The 18,749-nt window shown below is 35.3% G+C and overlaps 1 protein-coding gene across 2 annotated transcripts; it reads right to left on the bottom strand.

Moving 5' to 3' along the window:
- Positions 1 to 646: 646 nt before the first annotated feature.
- Positions 647 to 17,649, bottom strand: LOC113498696 (organic cation transporter protein-like). Of its 2 annotated transcripts, none has more exons than XM_026878813.1 (13): positions 17,565 to 17,649; positions 10,626 to 10,795; positions 9,679 to 9,907; positions 9,024 to 9,207; positions 8,378 to 8,507; positions 7,296 to 7,424; positions 6,614 to 6,806; positions 6,060 to 6,165; positions 5,078 to 5,325; positions 4,177 to 4,256; positions 2,198 to 2,373; positions 1,634 to 1,806; positions 647 to 980 (listed from the first exon to the last, which is right to left on the bottom strand). In XM_026878813.1, the coding sequence occupies exons 2-13, from the start codon at positions 10,711 to 10,713 to the stop codon at positions 941 to 943; spliced, it is 1,776 nt and encodes a 591-aa protein (XP_026734614.1). In that variant the 5' UTR covers positions 10,714 to 10,795; positions 17,565 to 17,649; the 3' UTR covers positions 647 to 940. The 2 variants fall into 2 exon arrangements, with proteins under 2 accessions (XP_026734614.1, XP_026734613.1); XM_026878812.1 differs by lacking the exon at positions 17,565 to 17,649 and adding an exon at positions 12,278 to 12,370.
- Positions 17,650 to 18,749: the final 1,100 nt, after the last annotated feature.

Below are 18,749 nucleotides of genomic sequence, written 5' to 3'. Positions count from 1 at the left end.
ACTACCATCCATAAAGTTAAGCAACTTTATATAAGGTCTGGCAATAGATGGATGACCATCACAGAGCACGTCATTCGTCCTGGTTTTTCTGACCTTCTCAGACAATCTTTGCAGATATCCTAGACACTTTGTTAAAGCGCAAAGTACAGAAAACTTCTAAAAGTTATAAAGAAAAACAAACCTTAGTATAAAAATATGTATTTATTAATTATCAAATTAATATAACAACAAAACAGTTTCAATAGTCATGAAAAATAAAAGTGTAAAGAGATCACAAATAGAACAGTATTCCAGAATGACACTTAGACAAAAGTCTCCTTTAAGTGTCATGTTGTCTTTGTCACTGTTAAGTGGACTCTAGGTATTGGAGTCACTTAACAAAGTGTCATTTAGGAATATGTCTGTTTAGGTATATCTAATTGTTGGGGATTGTGGTGCAAACAGAAAAATGGGGTAAATGGAACTGGCATAGTGAATATAGTTTTAAAAATGTACTAGCTTTTTGCTCTAGTCGTTAGTGGCCCTGACTGCTAAGCCAGTAGTTGTGGCTTCATTTCACACTCAAAACAAGTTTCTGTGATTAGCACGATCATTTGTTCTGTGTCTGGATGTATTTGGAGATATATAAGTATTTTTATCAGTTTTCTAGTATTCATAAGACAAAATTTACTATTTCGAGACTAGATGGCTTTGTCTGAAATTATTGGTTAATAATTATGTAGTTATTAAACCTATACTGGTTTTTTTATTAAGAAAGTTTTAAATTATAAGAAAGCTGCTTTCCTTTCATATACACACGATTTTTTTAAAAAAATATGTTTTCATTCCTTTAAGTAATTTAACATCACTTTTCGCCTTTGTCATAGCGATGAAAGAGGTGGTTTGTTCATTTTACTATCTTATAAATTAAAAGTTAATTTTAATAGGGTCTGTAGATTCTTCAGTGACGTGTTTCCCCATTTGCAATCTCCTTCTTCTTTCTGAAAGGAATAAAGCAGTATTAGTGGCAATGCAGCCAGCCTTCTGGGTACGTTTCCTGACTTTGGCAGGGATGAGGATGTCTTTTTTGAAGCTTTGTAAATAATGTATATTTTTCTTTTTATATTGATATAGTTTTAAAAATGTAAATATTAGTTTTAGTTTAATTTATTTAAAATTGTTCACAATACTTTCTTGTATTTTCAAAGAACAAACATTCAGAAGTTCACATGTCCTTTTATGTTGACTAATGCCAGAACAGCAGTATTATTGAATTGTGTCAAAGAAAATTTAGGCAACCGTAAGCGTTTGTTGGAGATCAAACCTACACCTTCGGGCTTACCTGTCCGTACATAGAACTGCAAGAACAATACGGCATTAATTTTACTCAGCTTTTTTGAAAGGCTTCTAAATTGCTTTGGACTAGAAGACAGTTCCAGAACTTCTCGCACCAGCGTTAGTTGACCTCTATACCATATCATAATATTGCATTGTAACATACGCTGTCAAAATTTCAACTCAATCGGAAACCGGAAAAAGGATCAAATTCAACTCGTAAAATTTGATTACAGACCAACAGATAAACAGACAACGGGACAAGTGTAACTAAAAAGAAGCTTCAAATAATAAATACTCAAGTACAACAATCATTTACCTGTTCCAACATGGGAAGTCCCAGAATTTCTGCCCCAAGCCGTAGTTCTCTCCATCCAGGATGGTCTGTGGCATATCCTTGCCCATCGATTCTGGGAGGAAGAGAGACAGGCAGCCGCCGAAGATGCCCAGACAGCCGAGAATGAGGAGCGGGATCTCACGAGCTATGGTAGCCTGGAGGTGGCGAGAAAAGAGAATTTAGTTTGGTTTTTATGTCAAAAAGACATATGTATACAGTCATAAAAAGTGACTTGAATCGTATTTTAAAAGATTTTATGGTCTTTTGTGTCCAAAGAGTGAAATGGATTCAATATTTTGGACTTAACAGAATTCTATTATTAGATCTAGGGTGTTTCACCGCCGCCATATAAGTTCCCGTTAAATTACTTGACAGATTTTTTCATTCAAAAAATGTTTTTTTTTAATTATCTGTCAGATAACAATGTTTCATTAAAACAGATGATTCGTCAAATACATGTGTGACATGATGCAATGGATGCCTAATATACAATGAATAATTCTCACGATAGTTACTATATAAATACTCTAATAGTGATGTACTCACCATATATACGATGTAAGGGGTGAGTATAGTTGCGACATATCCGCACATGTGGATGAGGGCGACCCCCTGAGCCCTGACGACGGTTGGCAGGAGTTCTGCCGCGTACTGCATACCGATGTTAAAAGAAATATTCACTGCAAAACGACCCACTATAGCGAGGGAGGCTGATGGTATACCTGCAGGGAGAAAAAGGGTATTAGTAGGATTAGTATTAGGAACAAAAAGGCTTTCGAAAACAAAAAACTATTAACATGGCTATTTATGAATTTTTAAAAAATATTATGCTTGCTGTTGACCGGAAAACTCCTGTTTGCTCCATCTTCTGCGATATGACACAAGCTTTCGATTACGTGGACCATACCATACTAGCTAGTAAACTTGAGGCATACGGAATTAGAGGAAACGTACTCGAATTATTTAAATCATACCTAACAGATAGGCAGCAAATAACACAAATTACAAAATTTGATTTAATAACTAAAAAAGAAAAACAGTATAATTCCAAACCAAGATATGTAACATATGGTGTTCCCCAGGGCAGTGTACTAGGACCTACGTTATTTATTACATACATTAATGATCTACCTAATGCAATTGAGCAACCTATGATACTGTTTGCGGATGACAGCACAATTAATATTAAAAGTAAAGATAAAAATCTGTTCGAAGCCGATATAAATAAAGCATTAAAGTCTATTACAACATGGTTAGTCAATAATAATTTAAAAATAAATATAAATAAAACAAATATTCTTAACTACAGTCAAAGACCTCAAAATTCAAGTAAAATTACAGTAAACACGAAAATAATGAAGTTAACCAAGTAGATACAGCAAAATTTTTAGGTCTAAAAATTGACAATAGGATTAATTGGAAATGTCATACTGAAGAACTCTGTTTAAAAATAAGTAGCACATCCTACGTTTTATATAAACTTTCGTCTACAGTAAGTAGCGACGCTTTATTGACGGCATACTACGGACTTATTGAATCGTCACTTAGGTATGGTTTAATATTTTGGGGTAACTCTACAAACACAGAAATGGTTTTTAGAATGCAAAAGCGCTGTATAAGGGCTGTTTAAAATTAAAATTACCGAGAGCTGTCAACCCTTCTTTAAGAATTACCATATTTTGACACTTCCGTCCCTATACATCCTAGAGGTAGCCTTATTTGTAAGAAACAACACACATTGGTTTCCACTTTTATCTGACAGTGTTTGTAGAAGTAGGCGAAATAAATATAAAAATGATTTACAGTTGCACCCAGCAAAAACTGCACTACTACATAAAAGTGTGATATGTATGGCACCCGCAATATATAATAAAATTCCAGAATATATTAAAGAAATCTATCAAACTAAGCTGTTTAAAAAGGAACTTAAAAAGTTCCTGATTGAAAAATGTTTTTATAGTGTTAGAGATTTTTTAATGTAGTACATAAGTATAGTAAGTAGTTATAGAATAATATTTTTAAAATATGTATGTTCAATTAATACCGTTCTAATTTGTAATTTTATTTAAAAATAGTTATGTTTGTTAAATTTTTGTATGCTTAACTGTGGCAAAACATGTCTGGACTTAAGGGTTATGTCTGTCATTCCCAATTTTTTACCATCCACATTTACATTTCTATGTTATGTTACACATGTTTATACAAATAAATATATCTTTATCTTTATCTTTATCTTTAGTATATAAAAAGTAAAAAAAAACCCACGTTTTTAAATGTCACTCCATTCAAATTTTATCAAAATCGGTCCAGCCGGTGTTTATAGTTGTAAATTGCATTGTCATCGGGTTTGAAGCTACCATGAAAATTTCAGCCTGCTAGCTTATCGGGAAGTGCATCAAAGTTGAGTTGCAAAAATCCAACCGGAACGACATTCAAACGAGAAAAGTGAGTGTTAAAAGCTTTGATTGAATGTTTATGAAACATCATTATCTTTATCGTTATCAAGAAGTTGTACAGCCACTTACCTATGGGAGCCGTAGTTGCTAGGAGACTGAATATTCCGCTGAGAGCCATCGTGCCAAAAGCGAGCCAACGTCGTCCCAAACTGAAATGGAGAAAGGTAAATTAATATCAACTTGTTCCACGAAATTATTTTCAAGAGATCGTGTAATGTAGCCTCAAACCTAACCCCCTCTACAAATCTATACTTCTATACTAATATATAAAGCTGAAGAGTTTGTTTGTTTGAACGCGCTAATCTCAGGAACTACTGGTCCAAATTGAAAAAATCTTATTGTGTTGAATAGACCATTAATCGAGGAAGGCTTTAGGCTATAAACCATCACGCTACGTCTAATAGGAGCGAAGATACAATGGAAAATGTAGAAAAACAGGGCAGGTATAAATCAAAACTCATATCTTCTACCCACGGGGACGAAGTCGCGGGCAACAGCTAGTAGAAAATATATACGGGATCATATATCGGGATAAAAATACAAATTAAGAGAAAAATCCCGTGTTTCAGGTTATACGCTATCTGTGTACCAACTTTCGTCTAAATCCGTTCAGTTGTTTGCGTAAAAGAGGAAGAATCTTCCATATAAACTTTCGCGTATATAAGTAGGAAGTAGGACAAATTAAGTGACCAGAATCAATCAATCTGTGATCTGCTGAAAGACAGAATTTAGATAAAAGTGGAGTGGAGCATGTGTTTAAATTTTTCCAAACCCTCTGAGCCACCCGTCACGGGTTGGAACTCCTCGTAGGACAAGTATTTGCGTGCGGCTTGTCCTGAGTCTGGGTGTTTGTGCATGTGATTTGAATTTTTTGACACCCCCGCGACACACGGATAAAATCCTACAGTGCGAGAGCCGATTATAAAAAATATTCTTTTTAGAAAAAAAATATAACCAATAATTTACTCACATATCCAAAGTCAGGATCAAGAGTACATCAGCAGGGAATTCCGTAAAAGTGGCCACTGTGAAGGTCGTGAACATGTCCAGCCCTAGAGACCCCACATTCCTCACATGCCCATCGAAGACCATGGCGATGGACATCCAGATCACCACCAGGAGAATGGTGTGGCGTCGGAGGCGAGGGGTCCTCACCAGGTCAATGACGCTGTAGTTCTTTAATTCTTCTTCTGCCTTCGCTATGGCTTTTGCTGTTTCCTGGTGGAAAAAATAATTTTAGAAGGTTAAAGTGATTTCCGAATTCAGGCATTTACTCCTTGTGTCGTATGTGAATACAACACAAGGAGATGGTGAATAGAATGGTGTTTGTGAAAACATTCAAGTCACATACATACAGACACTAAGAAAAGAATTAATGGATCACAAAAATGCTTGTCGTAAGCGGGGATCGAACCTGCGACACGTGCTAAGTGAGTTTGGCGTGGTGACCTCAACCATTCGGCTATCCGTGCAGTCAAAATTGATTAGGGTTGTTAGTAGGGAAAGTGATTTTGGATAGTGATCTGTTGTTAAACCTTTGTTATATGGGAAGAGGCCTGTGCCCAGCAGTGGGCAGTAGGCAGGTGTGATTGTTTTATCCTCTTTTATTTTGCGGGCTAACTTTATGTGAAGAGACCCGGTCCTTATTAAAGACGTGCATGGGGAAACAGGTCCAACACGGAGAGTACTTTAATAAAAAATGATATGGTATCTACCGGGGATCTTTCAACCCCCGCTATGGGGGAACAGACATGAAGAATCCAAAGTAGATGCAAAACTATTGTAATTTGTGGTGATGAAATTAATTTGGGCAATTGGTATTATTTTGTTAAATATTATCTTACTATTTATTAATGAATTAAAAAATGCCCCGCAGTGGACCAAAATGGGCTGATGATGATTATGATGATGATGATGATGATGATGATGAATTAAATTAGTAAACAACTCACTCTAAACTCCTTAACAACTTCATCGGGTATCTTCTTGCGGTTAATTCTAGAACATTTCTGTACAATCTTGATGGCTTCGTCTATTTTACCTTGGGATATCAGCCATCTGGTGAACAGATATCATGCTTAGATATACGTAAAATTTCAGTAATATTTTACCAAAATAATTCACATTTCTTTTTTATTATAGGTATAGGTTTCCTGATTCAAGAGACTAAAAACTTAGCAAGGTCATAACTGTGCTGGGTTTCAAGTTTGCTGAAGAAATTTCTCATTCATGATTATTGATGCAACGGTTTACTGTCGCGCATGTATCGGGATCGACCGACTAGTTTCGGACCCAAACGGAGTCCTTAATCATGAGCTGACATGGTGGGGTCGCCAGTTCAACTCTCATAATTTAATAATGAATCATTCCCAAAGTAGATACTATAAAAAACTTCTTATTCTTTAGCTTTATCTACGGAACCCATTGTCAAAATTCAGAATCGAACTTGACTTGTTTTTATAGCTTTTTAAGATAATTGAAAAACGACTTATTAAAAGAATCATACCTTGCACTCTCAGGTACAACTAAAGGTGTCAAAACAGACAACACTAGTGGTACACTGATGATCAGAGTGTATATCTGCCAATTGTTGACCCCCAACGCGATCCACGGCAACAGGCACGCCGCGAACGTGAAGTACACCGCGATCGACATGTTCGCCACAAACGTCCGCCATTTTGGACCCACGTATTCCAAGACTGGAACAAATAACAGATTTAAGAAATCTAAATACCCACGTTTTTAAATGTCACTACTTTAATATTTTGTCTAAATCGGTTTAGCCGTTTTTATAGTTGTAAATTGCATCGGGTTTGAAGCTACCCTGAAAATGTCTTTCTGCTAGCTTATCTGGAAGTTCCTCAAAATTGAGTGATAAAAATCAAACCAGACCGACAACAATTCTCCGATCCTCCTTGTTTCGGAAGGCACGTTAAATTGTAGATCCCGGCTGTTGTTCGTACATCATTGACAGTCATTACAGGTAGTCAGAAGCTTGAAAATCTGACAACCAGTCTAACCAAGGGGTATCGTGTTGCCTAACTGGGATGAGGAGGTCAGATAGGCAGTCGCTCCTTGTAAAACACTGGTACTTAGCTGAATCCGGTTAGACTGGAAGCCGACACCAACATAGTTAGGAAAAGGCTAGGCCGATGATGAATTGTTTGTATCAAACAGCTAGTGCTCACCAACTATATACATGATGATAAAACAGTTGTCGTATGCCAATCCTACGATGAAGCGACACACGCAGAAAGACCAGAAGGAATTAGTGAAGGCGGTCGCGAGGCCGCCAGTGAAACCCGCCATATTGGCTCCTGAAATAAAAGAAATATTATTGTTGAACAACAAAACTTGATGCATGGGAAATTTAGAACTTAGATTAATGAAAATTAAAAGGAATGAAATTAAGGGATCAAAAGACAGGTAAGTATTTCACGTTAAATGAAAAAGAGAATAAACAAAATCGGTTCATCTAGTTCAGCGTTCTACACAACAGACATATAAGAAAAAGAACATCACACGAATTGAAAATTTCCTGCTTTTTGGAGTCGATTAAAATTGATTTTAAATAATGTTGCCTAAATTACTATTTTTGCGCTACATAAACTATAGCTATTGGATCAAAAATATAGTTTTGGCTTTTTGTCTTTTTGACCATTTATCTGTGCGTTTGTCTGCTGTGAATTCAGCAACAGTCTATCCGATTTAATTAACTTTGAAAATTTATATACCGTCAAACAAGCCAACTTTGCCAATCAAGGTATCTTTGCCCCAAAAGCAATTTATAAACAAATCCTCTTACATAGGAATCAATTTTAGTTTTATGGTAACATTTATGATCAACTTTCCACCCAAATAATAAATATTGCCCTAAAACTAAAATTGTTTCTTATATTAGAGGATTTACTTATAAATTGCTTTTGGGGCAAAGATACCTTGATTGGCAACGTTGGCTTGTTTGACGGTATACAAATTTTCAAAGTTAATTAAATCGGATAGACTGTTGCTGGCTTCACAGCAGACAAACGCACAGATAAATAGTCAAAAAGACAAAAAACCGAAACTATATTTTTGATCCAATATCTATCGTTTATGTAGCGCCAAAAATAATTATTTAAAAATGTATAGGCAACATGATTTAAAATCAATTTTAATCGACTTCAAAAAGCAGGAAATTTTCAATTCGTGTGAAGTTCTTTTTCTTATATTTCTGTTATCTAGAACGCTGAACTAGATGTTTGACCGGTACTTTGACAAAATAACGTACCAATTAATGCTGGTATCCTTCCATATTTGTCAGCTATCCATCCGAAAAGCAATCCGCCGACAATGCCTCCACAGAAGAAGATAGCTTGAGAGGTGGCCGCATAGCTATCCTTGTCGCACACCCAGCCTTGCTGTAAGGTTAGAAAGAGAGAGGCTTATAAAAATGTCCACAGACGTGCAAGAGCGGTTTTATTTTTTAAATATGTTATTGCGGGAGATGTTTGAAATAAAAAAATGCGTAATATTTCTTAAAAACCGAGTGTTACATATTACATATATAAAATATACAGTTATAGTTTGTCCTGTGTCTGGTTGTAATTTGTCTGTATGTATGTAGAAATATCTCTAATATATAAAATTCCCGTGTCACGATGTTAGTTACCGTCTCCCACAAAACGGTTTTACCGATTTTGACCAAATTTTATATGCGTATTCAGTAGGTCTGAGAATCGACTAATATCAATTTTTCATACCCCTAAGGGATAAATGTTGCTCACAATAAAACTTTATGTCTTGAACGATTTTTTTTATTTTTGATATAATATGGTTACTTTTTGTCTACACTGGAATTTATCTAGAAACTAGAAAGAATTTATTAGGCAAAACAACGTTTGCTAGGTGAGCTAGTACATTATAGCAATAATCACCTGTGACGCAATAGTCTGATAAGGCACGTCAGTGTAGTTGAACTCCCACTGACTCTCACACTTCTTGACTCGCCATTCGGGCTTCGGTTCCAGTGCACCACTCTTGATGACTTCTGTCCAATCAACATCGTAAACTGAGCACTTGTCATATTTGTCGTCTACCAGAGGAACGGAAAGATGGCGTCTGGAAAAAAAAACGTGGATGAAAACATGTTTCCTTTTATAATAAGTGGGTCTTAGTAACAGAAAGAGGGGGGGGGGGTAGAATAGTTTCTAGGTGTAATCATCAAAAAATGGACCAGGTAAGTCTTCATTTTGTTTTTAATTTTTAGAAAGGGGGGGAGGGGTTGAAGAAAAGCCCTTATAGCAATAGTGTGACGTCACTAAAAAATGCACTTGTTTTTTTATTGTTTTAGCGACAATATCATAGTTCATGAGATACTGTCTGGTAACAGTCAAACAGACAAAGGGACAGACAGACAGTAGAATAGGACTATCAAATTATTTTGTTGATTGTTCCGATTTTATCCCTCATCCCTCATCACAGAAACATTTATCCTGGCTGGGGATCGAAACCACGACTTCTCTTACAGCAATCACTGCCAAAAACCACTAGACCAACATTCAAACCACCAAAAACCACATAGCAACTCACCTTGCTTCAACACTCAGATTCCCCAACTCAGGTACGAAACACCAGTGTTCTTCTGGCACGACAGTCATGAAGATTTGTCCAAAGTAGACGAAGGCGAAGAAGAATGCGTATGGTATCATCAAGAGGAACAGGATTCGCTGGTACCAGCCGAAGTCGCCGACGTAGGGTAGCAGGTCATCCAAGTCTTTCAACTGGACCTTTGGTTCCGGTGGGGATTCGATGCTTTGGGCTGTAAAAGATTTAAATAAATAAATGCGGACAACATCACATACATTGTTCTGAACCCAAAGTAAGTTGCTAAAGCACTTGCGTTAAGGAATTCAGATACAACGAAGGTACCACAAACATCCAGACCAGAGACAATGTAGAAAAGTGATTTTTTATAGCCCGACCGGGGATCGAACCCGGGACCTCAAAACTAGCGATTCCTTGAAACCGGTTCGTACGCCACTCGACCACGGAGGTCGTGAAATGATAAAGATGAATCAAGAATATTTATTGATTAAACATAGGTACATTAAGTTCTGGTGTTAAATATACATAAGGAGCGCTATGTTTTAGAAGTAAGAGAAAGAATGTTATAATGCTGAAGAGTATGTTTGATTGTTAGAAAACTCTTGTATCAGGAATTGCTGGTCCGATTGAATTGATTTTTAAAATGATAGATATAGCTGGGATATTAGATAGATAATAGATAGCACATAAAGATTCTTTTCACTTTTTGTTAGCCCATTTATTGAGGGAGGCTCCTTCTATAATTGCTAAGTCGTTATGACAAAATCCCATTGCCTCAATTTTACAACAGTTGATTTTTTTAAGATTCAACTTTCACGTAAAAACGCCTGTGTTGTATTATTTAATCTATTTAACGGTCTAAATAATGGATCAAAATGGACAAAATGGAAATTTAGATGACCATTTGGGTTGAATTAAAAAAATGGCGTTACCTGCATTCTTCATTTCCATATTGTTTTCAATGGTGGCGGGATTCAGGATCACTCCCGCGAAAACTACGTTCTTTTCATGTGATTCCATTTTCGAAAAACGTTTTTGCCCTCAAAGACACTTTTCCGATCGTCTTTTCTAATTACTTAGACGACAATTTATAAGCGCCGGTCTGAAACAAATAATTGTTATTAAATATAATATTATTTTAAACACAAAAACATACAACTGTTAAATAACATTCAAATAAATAAAACTAAGTTGATTAAATTTATGGGACCAAATGATAGCTATTTCAAGCTTCATATCTATATGAAAAATGAGTCAACAAAATCGGTTTATCGAGTCCGAAGTTCTGTGGTAACAAATATATAAAAAAAAACAAATTAAGATGAATTAAAAAACTCCCTTCGGAGGAAAAGTCTGCAAAGTTTAAAGTTAGTTGAAAAAATACTCCCAAACGAATGAAGTTACTAGTAAGATGACACAAACATTCAAGTCACATGCACAAAGACACCCAGACTCAGGACAAGCATTCGTGGATCACACAAATGCTTGTCTTACGCGCGTTTGTGTGTTTGGCGTGGTGACCTCAATTATCCGTGCAGTAGCAAGTGATATATACTTTTCTAATTATACTAAGACACCACTGACAAAACGGTGAAGGAATACAACTTGAAGAAACCTAGACTACAATTATTGGAATATGGAATCGCCAAACCGCACTGAGCTAGCGTGGTAATCAATGCTCAAACCTTCCCTATAAGTGTGTTATCCCTACTAATAATTATTATAAATGCGAAAGTAACTGTCTGTCTGTTACGCTTTCACGTCTAAACCATTGAACTGATTTTAATGAAATTTGGTACAGAGATAGAGTTGATCTTGAGGAAGAACATAGGATAGAACTTTTGAAGAGTTCTCTTGGAAACACGATATAACCGACCTCGACGCGGGCGAAGCCACGGGGGAAAAGCTTGTAATATATAATACACAGATATAGTTTAAATACTACAGCCCTAAATTGAAACATAAAAGTGTACTTTTTCAGTGGTTAAAATTAACAAAAACGCAGTTACAATCTCAAGCACATGTTTTTTATTAAAACAGTTACAACATAATCTATCTTTGTTGAAGTATTATGGCTATTGTAATATTATATTTATTTACTCAGACAGATGGTAACTAGATAAAGAGAATGAACAAACTAACAGTTTATGATTTAAACACGTGCTAAAAATTAATCCCTTGTTTTCGTTGCTAAAGCGAAATAAAGTTATATGAAGTGTAGTTCAGAATTTATTTTAACAATATATAAAGAATTATATATACAAGAAACCCCTTAAATTGATTTTCATATTAAAATATCTAAGAAAACCCTAATTCACCTTTAATAGAAAACAAACTCAATTGAAATCGGTCAATCCGTTCGGGAGCCACGATCTCTAAAAATGATAAATCATTAGTACCTACGTATGACTTTAATCGAAATTTTTTACCTTAGAAAAAAATATATCACTATGTCAGGGTTGTATGAAAATCGGTAACAAAAAAAATCAATGAAAAACGAGTCGTCAAAATCTAGCTTAAAAAAACACAAAATAAAAATATCGAAAAGAGAACTTCTCCTATCACAAAGTCGGTTAAAACTTACCAGAATTGTTCACTTGATAATACAACAACTTTTTAATTTTAAAACTCTAATAATTTTAAAACTATTCTTAATAGCCAGGTGTTTCAGCTAACGATGTTTAAAGAATGGTTTAAAAATGCGAAAACATCATCTTTTTATTGTAAACCTCTTATCTTTCACATCTTAAATAATAAAGGGATTAATCTGTCAGATGTTGTGTTTAATTAATATTTAGTTAGACTTGACTGTAATTTTTGGGAGCAGCCTTGTAAATAAACGGTATTGGTATAATATTACTTTCAATGATTTTCAAATTAAGCCCTAAAATCCCGACTGTCATACGTTGATTTTTCACAGTATTTGACTAGGCGCCTGTTTGAAAAGTAATTTCCTATCTGGCAGATAGATAGTAGAAAAATTTTACATTATTTGTATGAAAAAATCTGTCAAGTAATTTAACGGGAACTTGGTGGTAATCTTTAGGTATAGTCCGTCATACAGTTTTTCAGAAAAAATATAAATAAAACATAGGTACTGGGCTCAGCTGAATCTGGAAAACTAGCTGTTGCCCGCGACTTCGTCCCCGCGGGTAGAAGATATAAGTTATGATTTAGGTATACCTGCCCGGTTCTTTTCACACTTTCCATTATATCTTAGCTCCTATTAGTCGCAGCGCGATGGTTAATAGCCTAAAGCCTTCTTCGATGAATGGTCTATTCAACACAAAAATATTTTTTCAATTTGGACCAGTAGTTCCTGAGATTAGCGCGTTCAAACAAACAAACTCTTCAGCTTTATGTATTAGTATAGATATAGATATAGATTATAACTTTCAGATAGACTGACTGCGTGTGGCATACTCTGTGCCTCAAGCCCTAACAATATTGGAATTATCGTATTCCGCCAAATATTTCCCCAATTTCGCTATTTACAATGGCTAATGAATAAATGGAAATTGGATTGAAATGACACTATTCGTATTCTCTTAAGCATTATTCCAACATAATAATTGGGAATTGGTTCCCAGGTTGAATAGAAATGCTTAGAGAATATGAAAATCAAAAGGTTTTTTATTAAGTATTCCGTTTTCCAGGCACTTTTAAACATTACAGCATTGACCTTAAATGCGCGGTTCCAAACTGTCATTCTTAAGGACGAGAACCGACAAGAAACTCCATAAGCAAATGTTATAAAAATAAGTTTATTAAAATAAATTAATGACTAAGAATGTATCCAACTCTTTAAAAAATATCGAAATGGATCCCGTAGACAAGTTACATGTCTCCTCGCTAACGCTGACGAATCACTCAAATGTATTGAACTGACAAGTCAAAGTCACGTCACTTGTCGAAGAAGAATGTTATTCACATACATTTGAAGTTTTCTATTCCATTTCTAATCAAATGAAATCTAACATTGTCTGGGATTTAGAATAAAATATTGCCTATAAAAACCTACATTTTAAAACTATAATTATTCGAAATTACCAGTAGTGTGATACCGGTTATCACCGGTTATCACTGGTTGACGCAAATGTTGGGTAAATATTAATAAATGTAATCTGAAAGACAAATATCTGAGATGTTCAATAAAACAGAGGAATTTACTTGTTAGTTTTTCCTCTAAGTCGAAATGAAAATCATTTATTCTAATGAGGCTACTAGCAGTTTTTGAACGTCAAAATTATATTGGACATCATCATCGTTGGCCTAGCCTTTCCCCAACTATATTGGGGTCGGCTTCCAGTCTTACCGGATTCAGCTAAGTACCAGTGTTTTACAAGGAGCGACTGCCTATCTGACCTCCTCAACCCAGTTACCTGGGCAACACGATACCCCTTATTCAGACTGGCAGCCAGACTTTCTAACTTCTGATAGACTGGTTAGCAGTCTTTCTAGCTTCTGACTATCTGTAACTACTGCAAGTACCCACAATTTAAAGCCGAAACACGACATAGTTGGTCACCCATCCAATTTCCGGCCGCGTCGAGAGTTGCTTAACCTAGATCATGAGATCAGGTTATCAATAGATTGAGGCAACTTTACATGAAAAAACTACTAATAATGAGACAATTTGTAATCTAGTTAGTAGTTATAAATAAATACAGTGTCAATAGTTCACCATTAAAACTGATTAGAATTATTACATAGCTATATACTTTAAAATAAAACTATTATATATAAAAACCGGTCAAGTGCAAGTCTTTATCGCCCAATCGAAGGTTCCGTACAAACTGAAAAAAAAACTAATTTGCAAGAAAAATTGGTCACCCTATTTTTGACCGTACCAACCATTGCTTAACCGTTGGTGACAGACGGACAAAGGGTCAAATAAAGAAAGCGGAGTTAATGTAACTCGGCTTCCGGCTAATCTCTGAAACAGCTGGACCGATTCTGATGGAACTTCTACAGGTATACAGCTGATGTAATAAAGCGTAACTTAGGCTACTTTTTCAAATTTTAATTATCTACATTTGGGTGCAAATCTAGGAAAATGATCACAAGGGAACATAGAATAGCGATAAAATCTATCCTATGTGTTAATCCCGGTTATTAACTATCTGTGTACCAAGTTTCGTCTAAATCCGTTCAGTGGTTTATGCGTGAAAGAGGAACAAACATCCATACATACAAACTTTCGCGTTTATAATATTAGTAGGATATATAGTAGCAAGTAAGATAATAAACATTTTTCTTAACACGCGGAGGAAGTCGCGTGTACATCTAATCCTTACTAATATTATAAATGCGAAAGTAACTCTGTCTGCCTGTTACGCTTCCACGTCCAAACCACTGAACCGATTTTAATGAAATTTGGTACAGAGATAGAGTTGACCTTGAGAAGGAACATAGGATAGTTTTTATCCCGGATTTTTGGAGAGTTCTCTTGGAAACGCGATATAACCGACCTCGACGCGGGCGAAGCTGCGGACGAAAAGCTAGTTAATTATATATTTGAACTAGATTTGGGTACAAGCAAATTGCTTAAATACGTAATTTATTTGTTGATTAATTAAGCAATAAATTACACTTGTATAAACACAGCTGGTAGAAATTATGACGTTAGTAAGGTAAGTAGGTTTATAAATATTGATTTAGTTAAATACTTGTAAAATTGTTAGAGGCAAGTTTAATTACTCGGTAATACTGATTGGATCAGTTAAATGTATTGAACTGACAAATTAAAGTCTGAGACATCATTTTTATACATTTTGTTTTCTATTGATATCTAAAGAGTTATAATATTGTTTAATAACAAAAATATACAACTGACTTCAAATAAAAATCTATTGAGCTAAACTTGGTGAAATTTTATGGGCCCAAAATGTGAACAAACATACTGATATATTTCTAAACACATACATAATATAAATATAATACACCCAGACACAGAACAAATAATCGTGCTCATCACTAAAAAATTTACCCTGAGGAATTGAACCCACAACCACCTGGAATTGAAACCACTAAACACTAGACCAACTGAACAGGCCAGTCAAACTATTTGATACTATTTGTTGCCAGCGGGCGAAAATGATCCTAGGGGAACATAAAATCATGATAAAAACTATCCCATGTGTTAATCCTGGTAATAAACTATTTGTGTACCAAGTTTCGTCTAAATCTATGCATTAGTTTTTTGCGTGAAAGAGGAACAAACAATAGAGAAATAGATTAAAAAAATATTAGAAAAATCCACGTTTTTAAATGACACTCCATTAAAAATTAACCAAAATCGGTCCAGCTGTTTCTATAATTGCAAATTGCATTGTCATCGGGTTTGAAGCTACGCTAAAAATTTCAGCCTGCTAGCTTATCGGGAAGTGCCTCCAAATTGAGTTGCAAAAATCAAACCGGAACGACAAACAAACAAGAAAAGTGAGTGTACAAAAACGTTCGAAAGTCCATATACAATGGGGATGATGACTGGGTATAAAAAGAAAAATCTCATTAGACCCTCAATTAGATAATTAAAAAGTATGAGACACGTATTTTTTTCCTTTTCCGGAAAAACTAGAATTGACAAAGAACTGCTTTAAAGTTTAGGAGAGAGGGCTTGTGACGTAACGATATGGTAAAATTTATACTCAATCATGACGTCACCCGTAAGTTTCATTCACTGTAATTTGGTCAATTTATGTTTGCGGGACAAATTTAAAAATACGTATCCATTATTATATAAAAAACTACAAGACGGACACTGCAAATAAGCTTTCAACTTTATAATATCAGTAGGTAACAAGCCATCAAACGGTATCAAACTCTACATCAAGCGGTTTGATCGTTGTTTCGTCCTCGTTTGATAAGCGACCTTGAATCCACGTGTCTAACACTGCCTGGTTAATATTGACCGTCACTATATTTAGACTCTATTAATAACTACTGGATCCTAATATACAGTTGCCAATGAGTGTTTTTCCCAGTAGCAGAACGTTAATTTTTTAGAGATCCGTACGAAAAGGTTAAAACGGAAACGGATAACCTATTGAGACACGGCTTTTTGTCTGTCTATCTGTTGGTTTATCTCAAGAACCGTGATGGTTAGAAAGGTGGGATTTTTGTGTATGATATATTACTGCCGTTGATGTAACAACAAATTCTAAAAAAATATAGTAAATAGATTTAAAACAGCCTACGTTTTTAAATGTCATTCCATTAAAATTTTATCAAACTCGGCCCAGCCGTTTTTACAGTTGTAAATTGCATTGTCATCGGGTTTGAGGCTTCTCTGAAAATTTCAGCCTGCTAGCTTATCGGGAAGTGCCTCAAAATTGAGGTGCAAAAATCCAACCGGAACGACAGAAAAACAAGAAAAGTAAGTAAATAACAAGAAAAGAGATTTCATAAAAACGTGGTAAAAACGTAGAAATACAAATTGTTTTCTTTTTGTACGGAACTCTGTCAGTACGTGTTAGAGTCACACTTGACCTATGAGGTCAGTGTTGATATCTTTTCAGGCCTCCCACCACATCTGAAAGTAATATTATTGTAGTTGCGAAAGAGAGACGGCATTAAACAATCTGTAGAGCGCTGTCTTCTTCTTAAACTTTGTACTTATTTTTGAGCCTAGACTGAGTTCATTGAAAATAAGAATAAGATCACGACGAAAAAGTATCCTTGAAAAAGTTTAAATAACAATTATTTACAACAAATTAATCTTCTTTTGGCGCAAATGGCAAAAAAAATCGTTGCCATATTGTTTTTAACCTAAACATTTATCAGTACAATAACATTTGCCGAGTTTCATTTAAAAACAAATCTGAAATTATCATTTAAATGTCAAAAAATAAATAAACATTCCCTCTCACCCGTTTTTTCCGTGTATTCCCGCCAAAGACGCTATGTCACAGATAAAAATAGAAAAAAAAACGTGAGGCACGTGTATCGCGCGCAAAGCCAGTCGGCTGAATGATATTATTCCAAGTCGTTTGTCTGTTTTATAATTGTTTTCTGCCATTTAGCTTATTCCAGTTATGGTATGCTAAATAATATAATTATACTGCATCTATCCAGTATTGATTTTTAGTTTTAAACTGGTTTAAATTTTAGAATTGAAAACATGTGTTAAGTAATTAAAAATATCTGCTCTGTCTATTTGTCTGGGATCCCATCAGATCTTGACTTAATTAAAATAAGACGAAGTTAAAAAAGATACCTAAGTGATAGAGTAAACAAAAAAAAACTAGAAAGAGCCCTCTTCATTTAAATTATAACGGCGTATATGTCTTAAAATTTGGAATCTTTTAATACCAGTGGTTAAAAGCCTTGACTTCTATATTTTAGGTCGTGGGTTCGATGTTTGTGTGATGAGTATATGCATAATAGGTACGTTTTTACAAATATGTAAGTATGTTTATCATTTGCCTAGTACTCATAATACAGGCTTTGCTTAGTTTGAGACTAGATGGCGGTGTATGAAAGTTGTGGATTTTTTATAACCCACGTGCTCAAGACACCCAGACAAGCAATTCTGGATCACTCCAAACTTTATCCCACCAAAGACATCCTAAAAATCACTCTAACCTTTCAGCTTGATATCCTATCAGTTCGTCCACCGCGATAATCGAACTCACGACTTCACGTACAGAGAGTTTCGCATGTTGTACTATACCGCTCGGCTATCAGCTGTCAAAGTTATGTCATATCAACAAAAAACCTACCATTTGCAGCTCCGAAGCGGTCAAGGGCAGACAAAACTGGGTAACGTTTGAATATGTCATCAAACCCAGTGATCCTAGTTTTAAAGTAAAAGTACTGAGGGTGTGAAAGAAAGACGCCCCTCTCGTATTATGCTATGCTTTTTAGGTCTTGTTAGGTCTTGGTTTTTAGTTAGGTTTTGGTTTAATCAAATGACCACTTATCATCGGCCGATCCTCTTCCCAACTATGTTGAGGTCGGCTTCTAGTCTAACCGGATTCAGCTAAGTACCAGTGTTTTACAAGGAGCGACTGCCTATCTGACCTCCTCAACCCAGTTACCTGGGCATCATGATA

Source organism: Trichoplusia ni, chromosome 11, assembly GCF_003590095.1.
Source record: "Trichoplusia ni isolate ovarian cell line Hi5 chromosome 11, tn1, whole genome shotgun sequence".
NCBI lineage: Eukaryota > Metazoa > Arthropoda > Insecta > Lepidoptera > Noctuidae > Trichoplusia > Trichoplusia ni.
The sequence above is the reverse complement of the archived record's forward strand: the minus strand, read 5'-3'. Positions and strand labels throughout refer to the sequence as shown.

Excerpts from the sequence above, each read along its gene's own strand:
- LOC113498696 (XM_026878813.1), bottom strand. The coding sequence starts at position 10,713 with ATGGAATCACATGAAAAGAACGTAGTTTTCGCGGGAGTGATCCTGAAT. Across the intron at positions 9,908-10,625 it reads TATGGAAATGAAGAATGCAG|CCCAAAGCATCGAATCCCCA; the intron begins GTAACGCCATTT and ends AATCTTTTACAG. Across the intron at positions 9,208-9,678 it reads AATCTGAGTGTTGAAGCAAG|ACGCCATCTTTCCGTTCCTC; the intron begins GTGAGTTGCTAT and ends TTTTTTTTCCAG.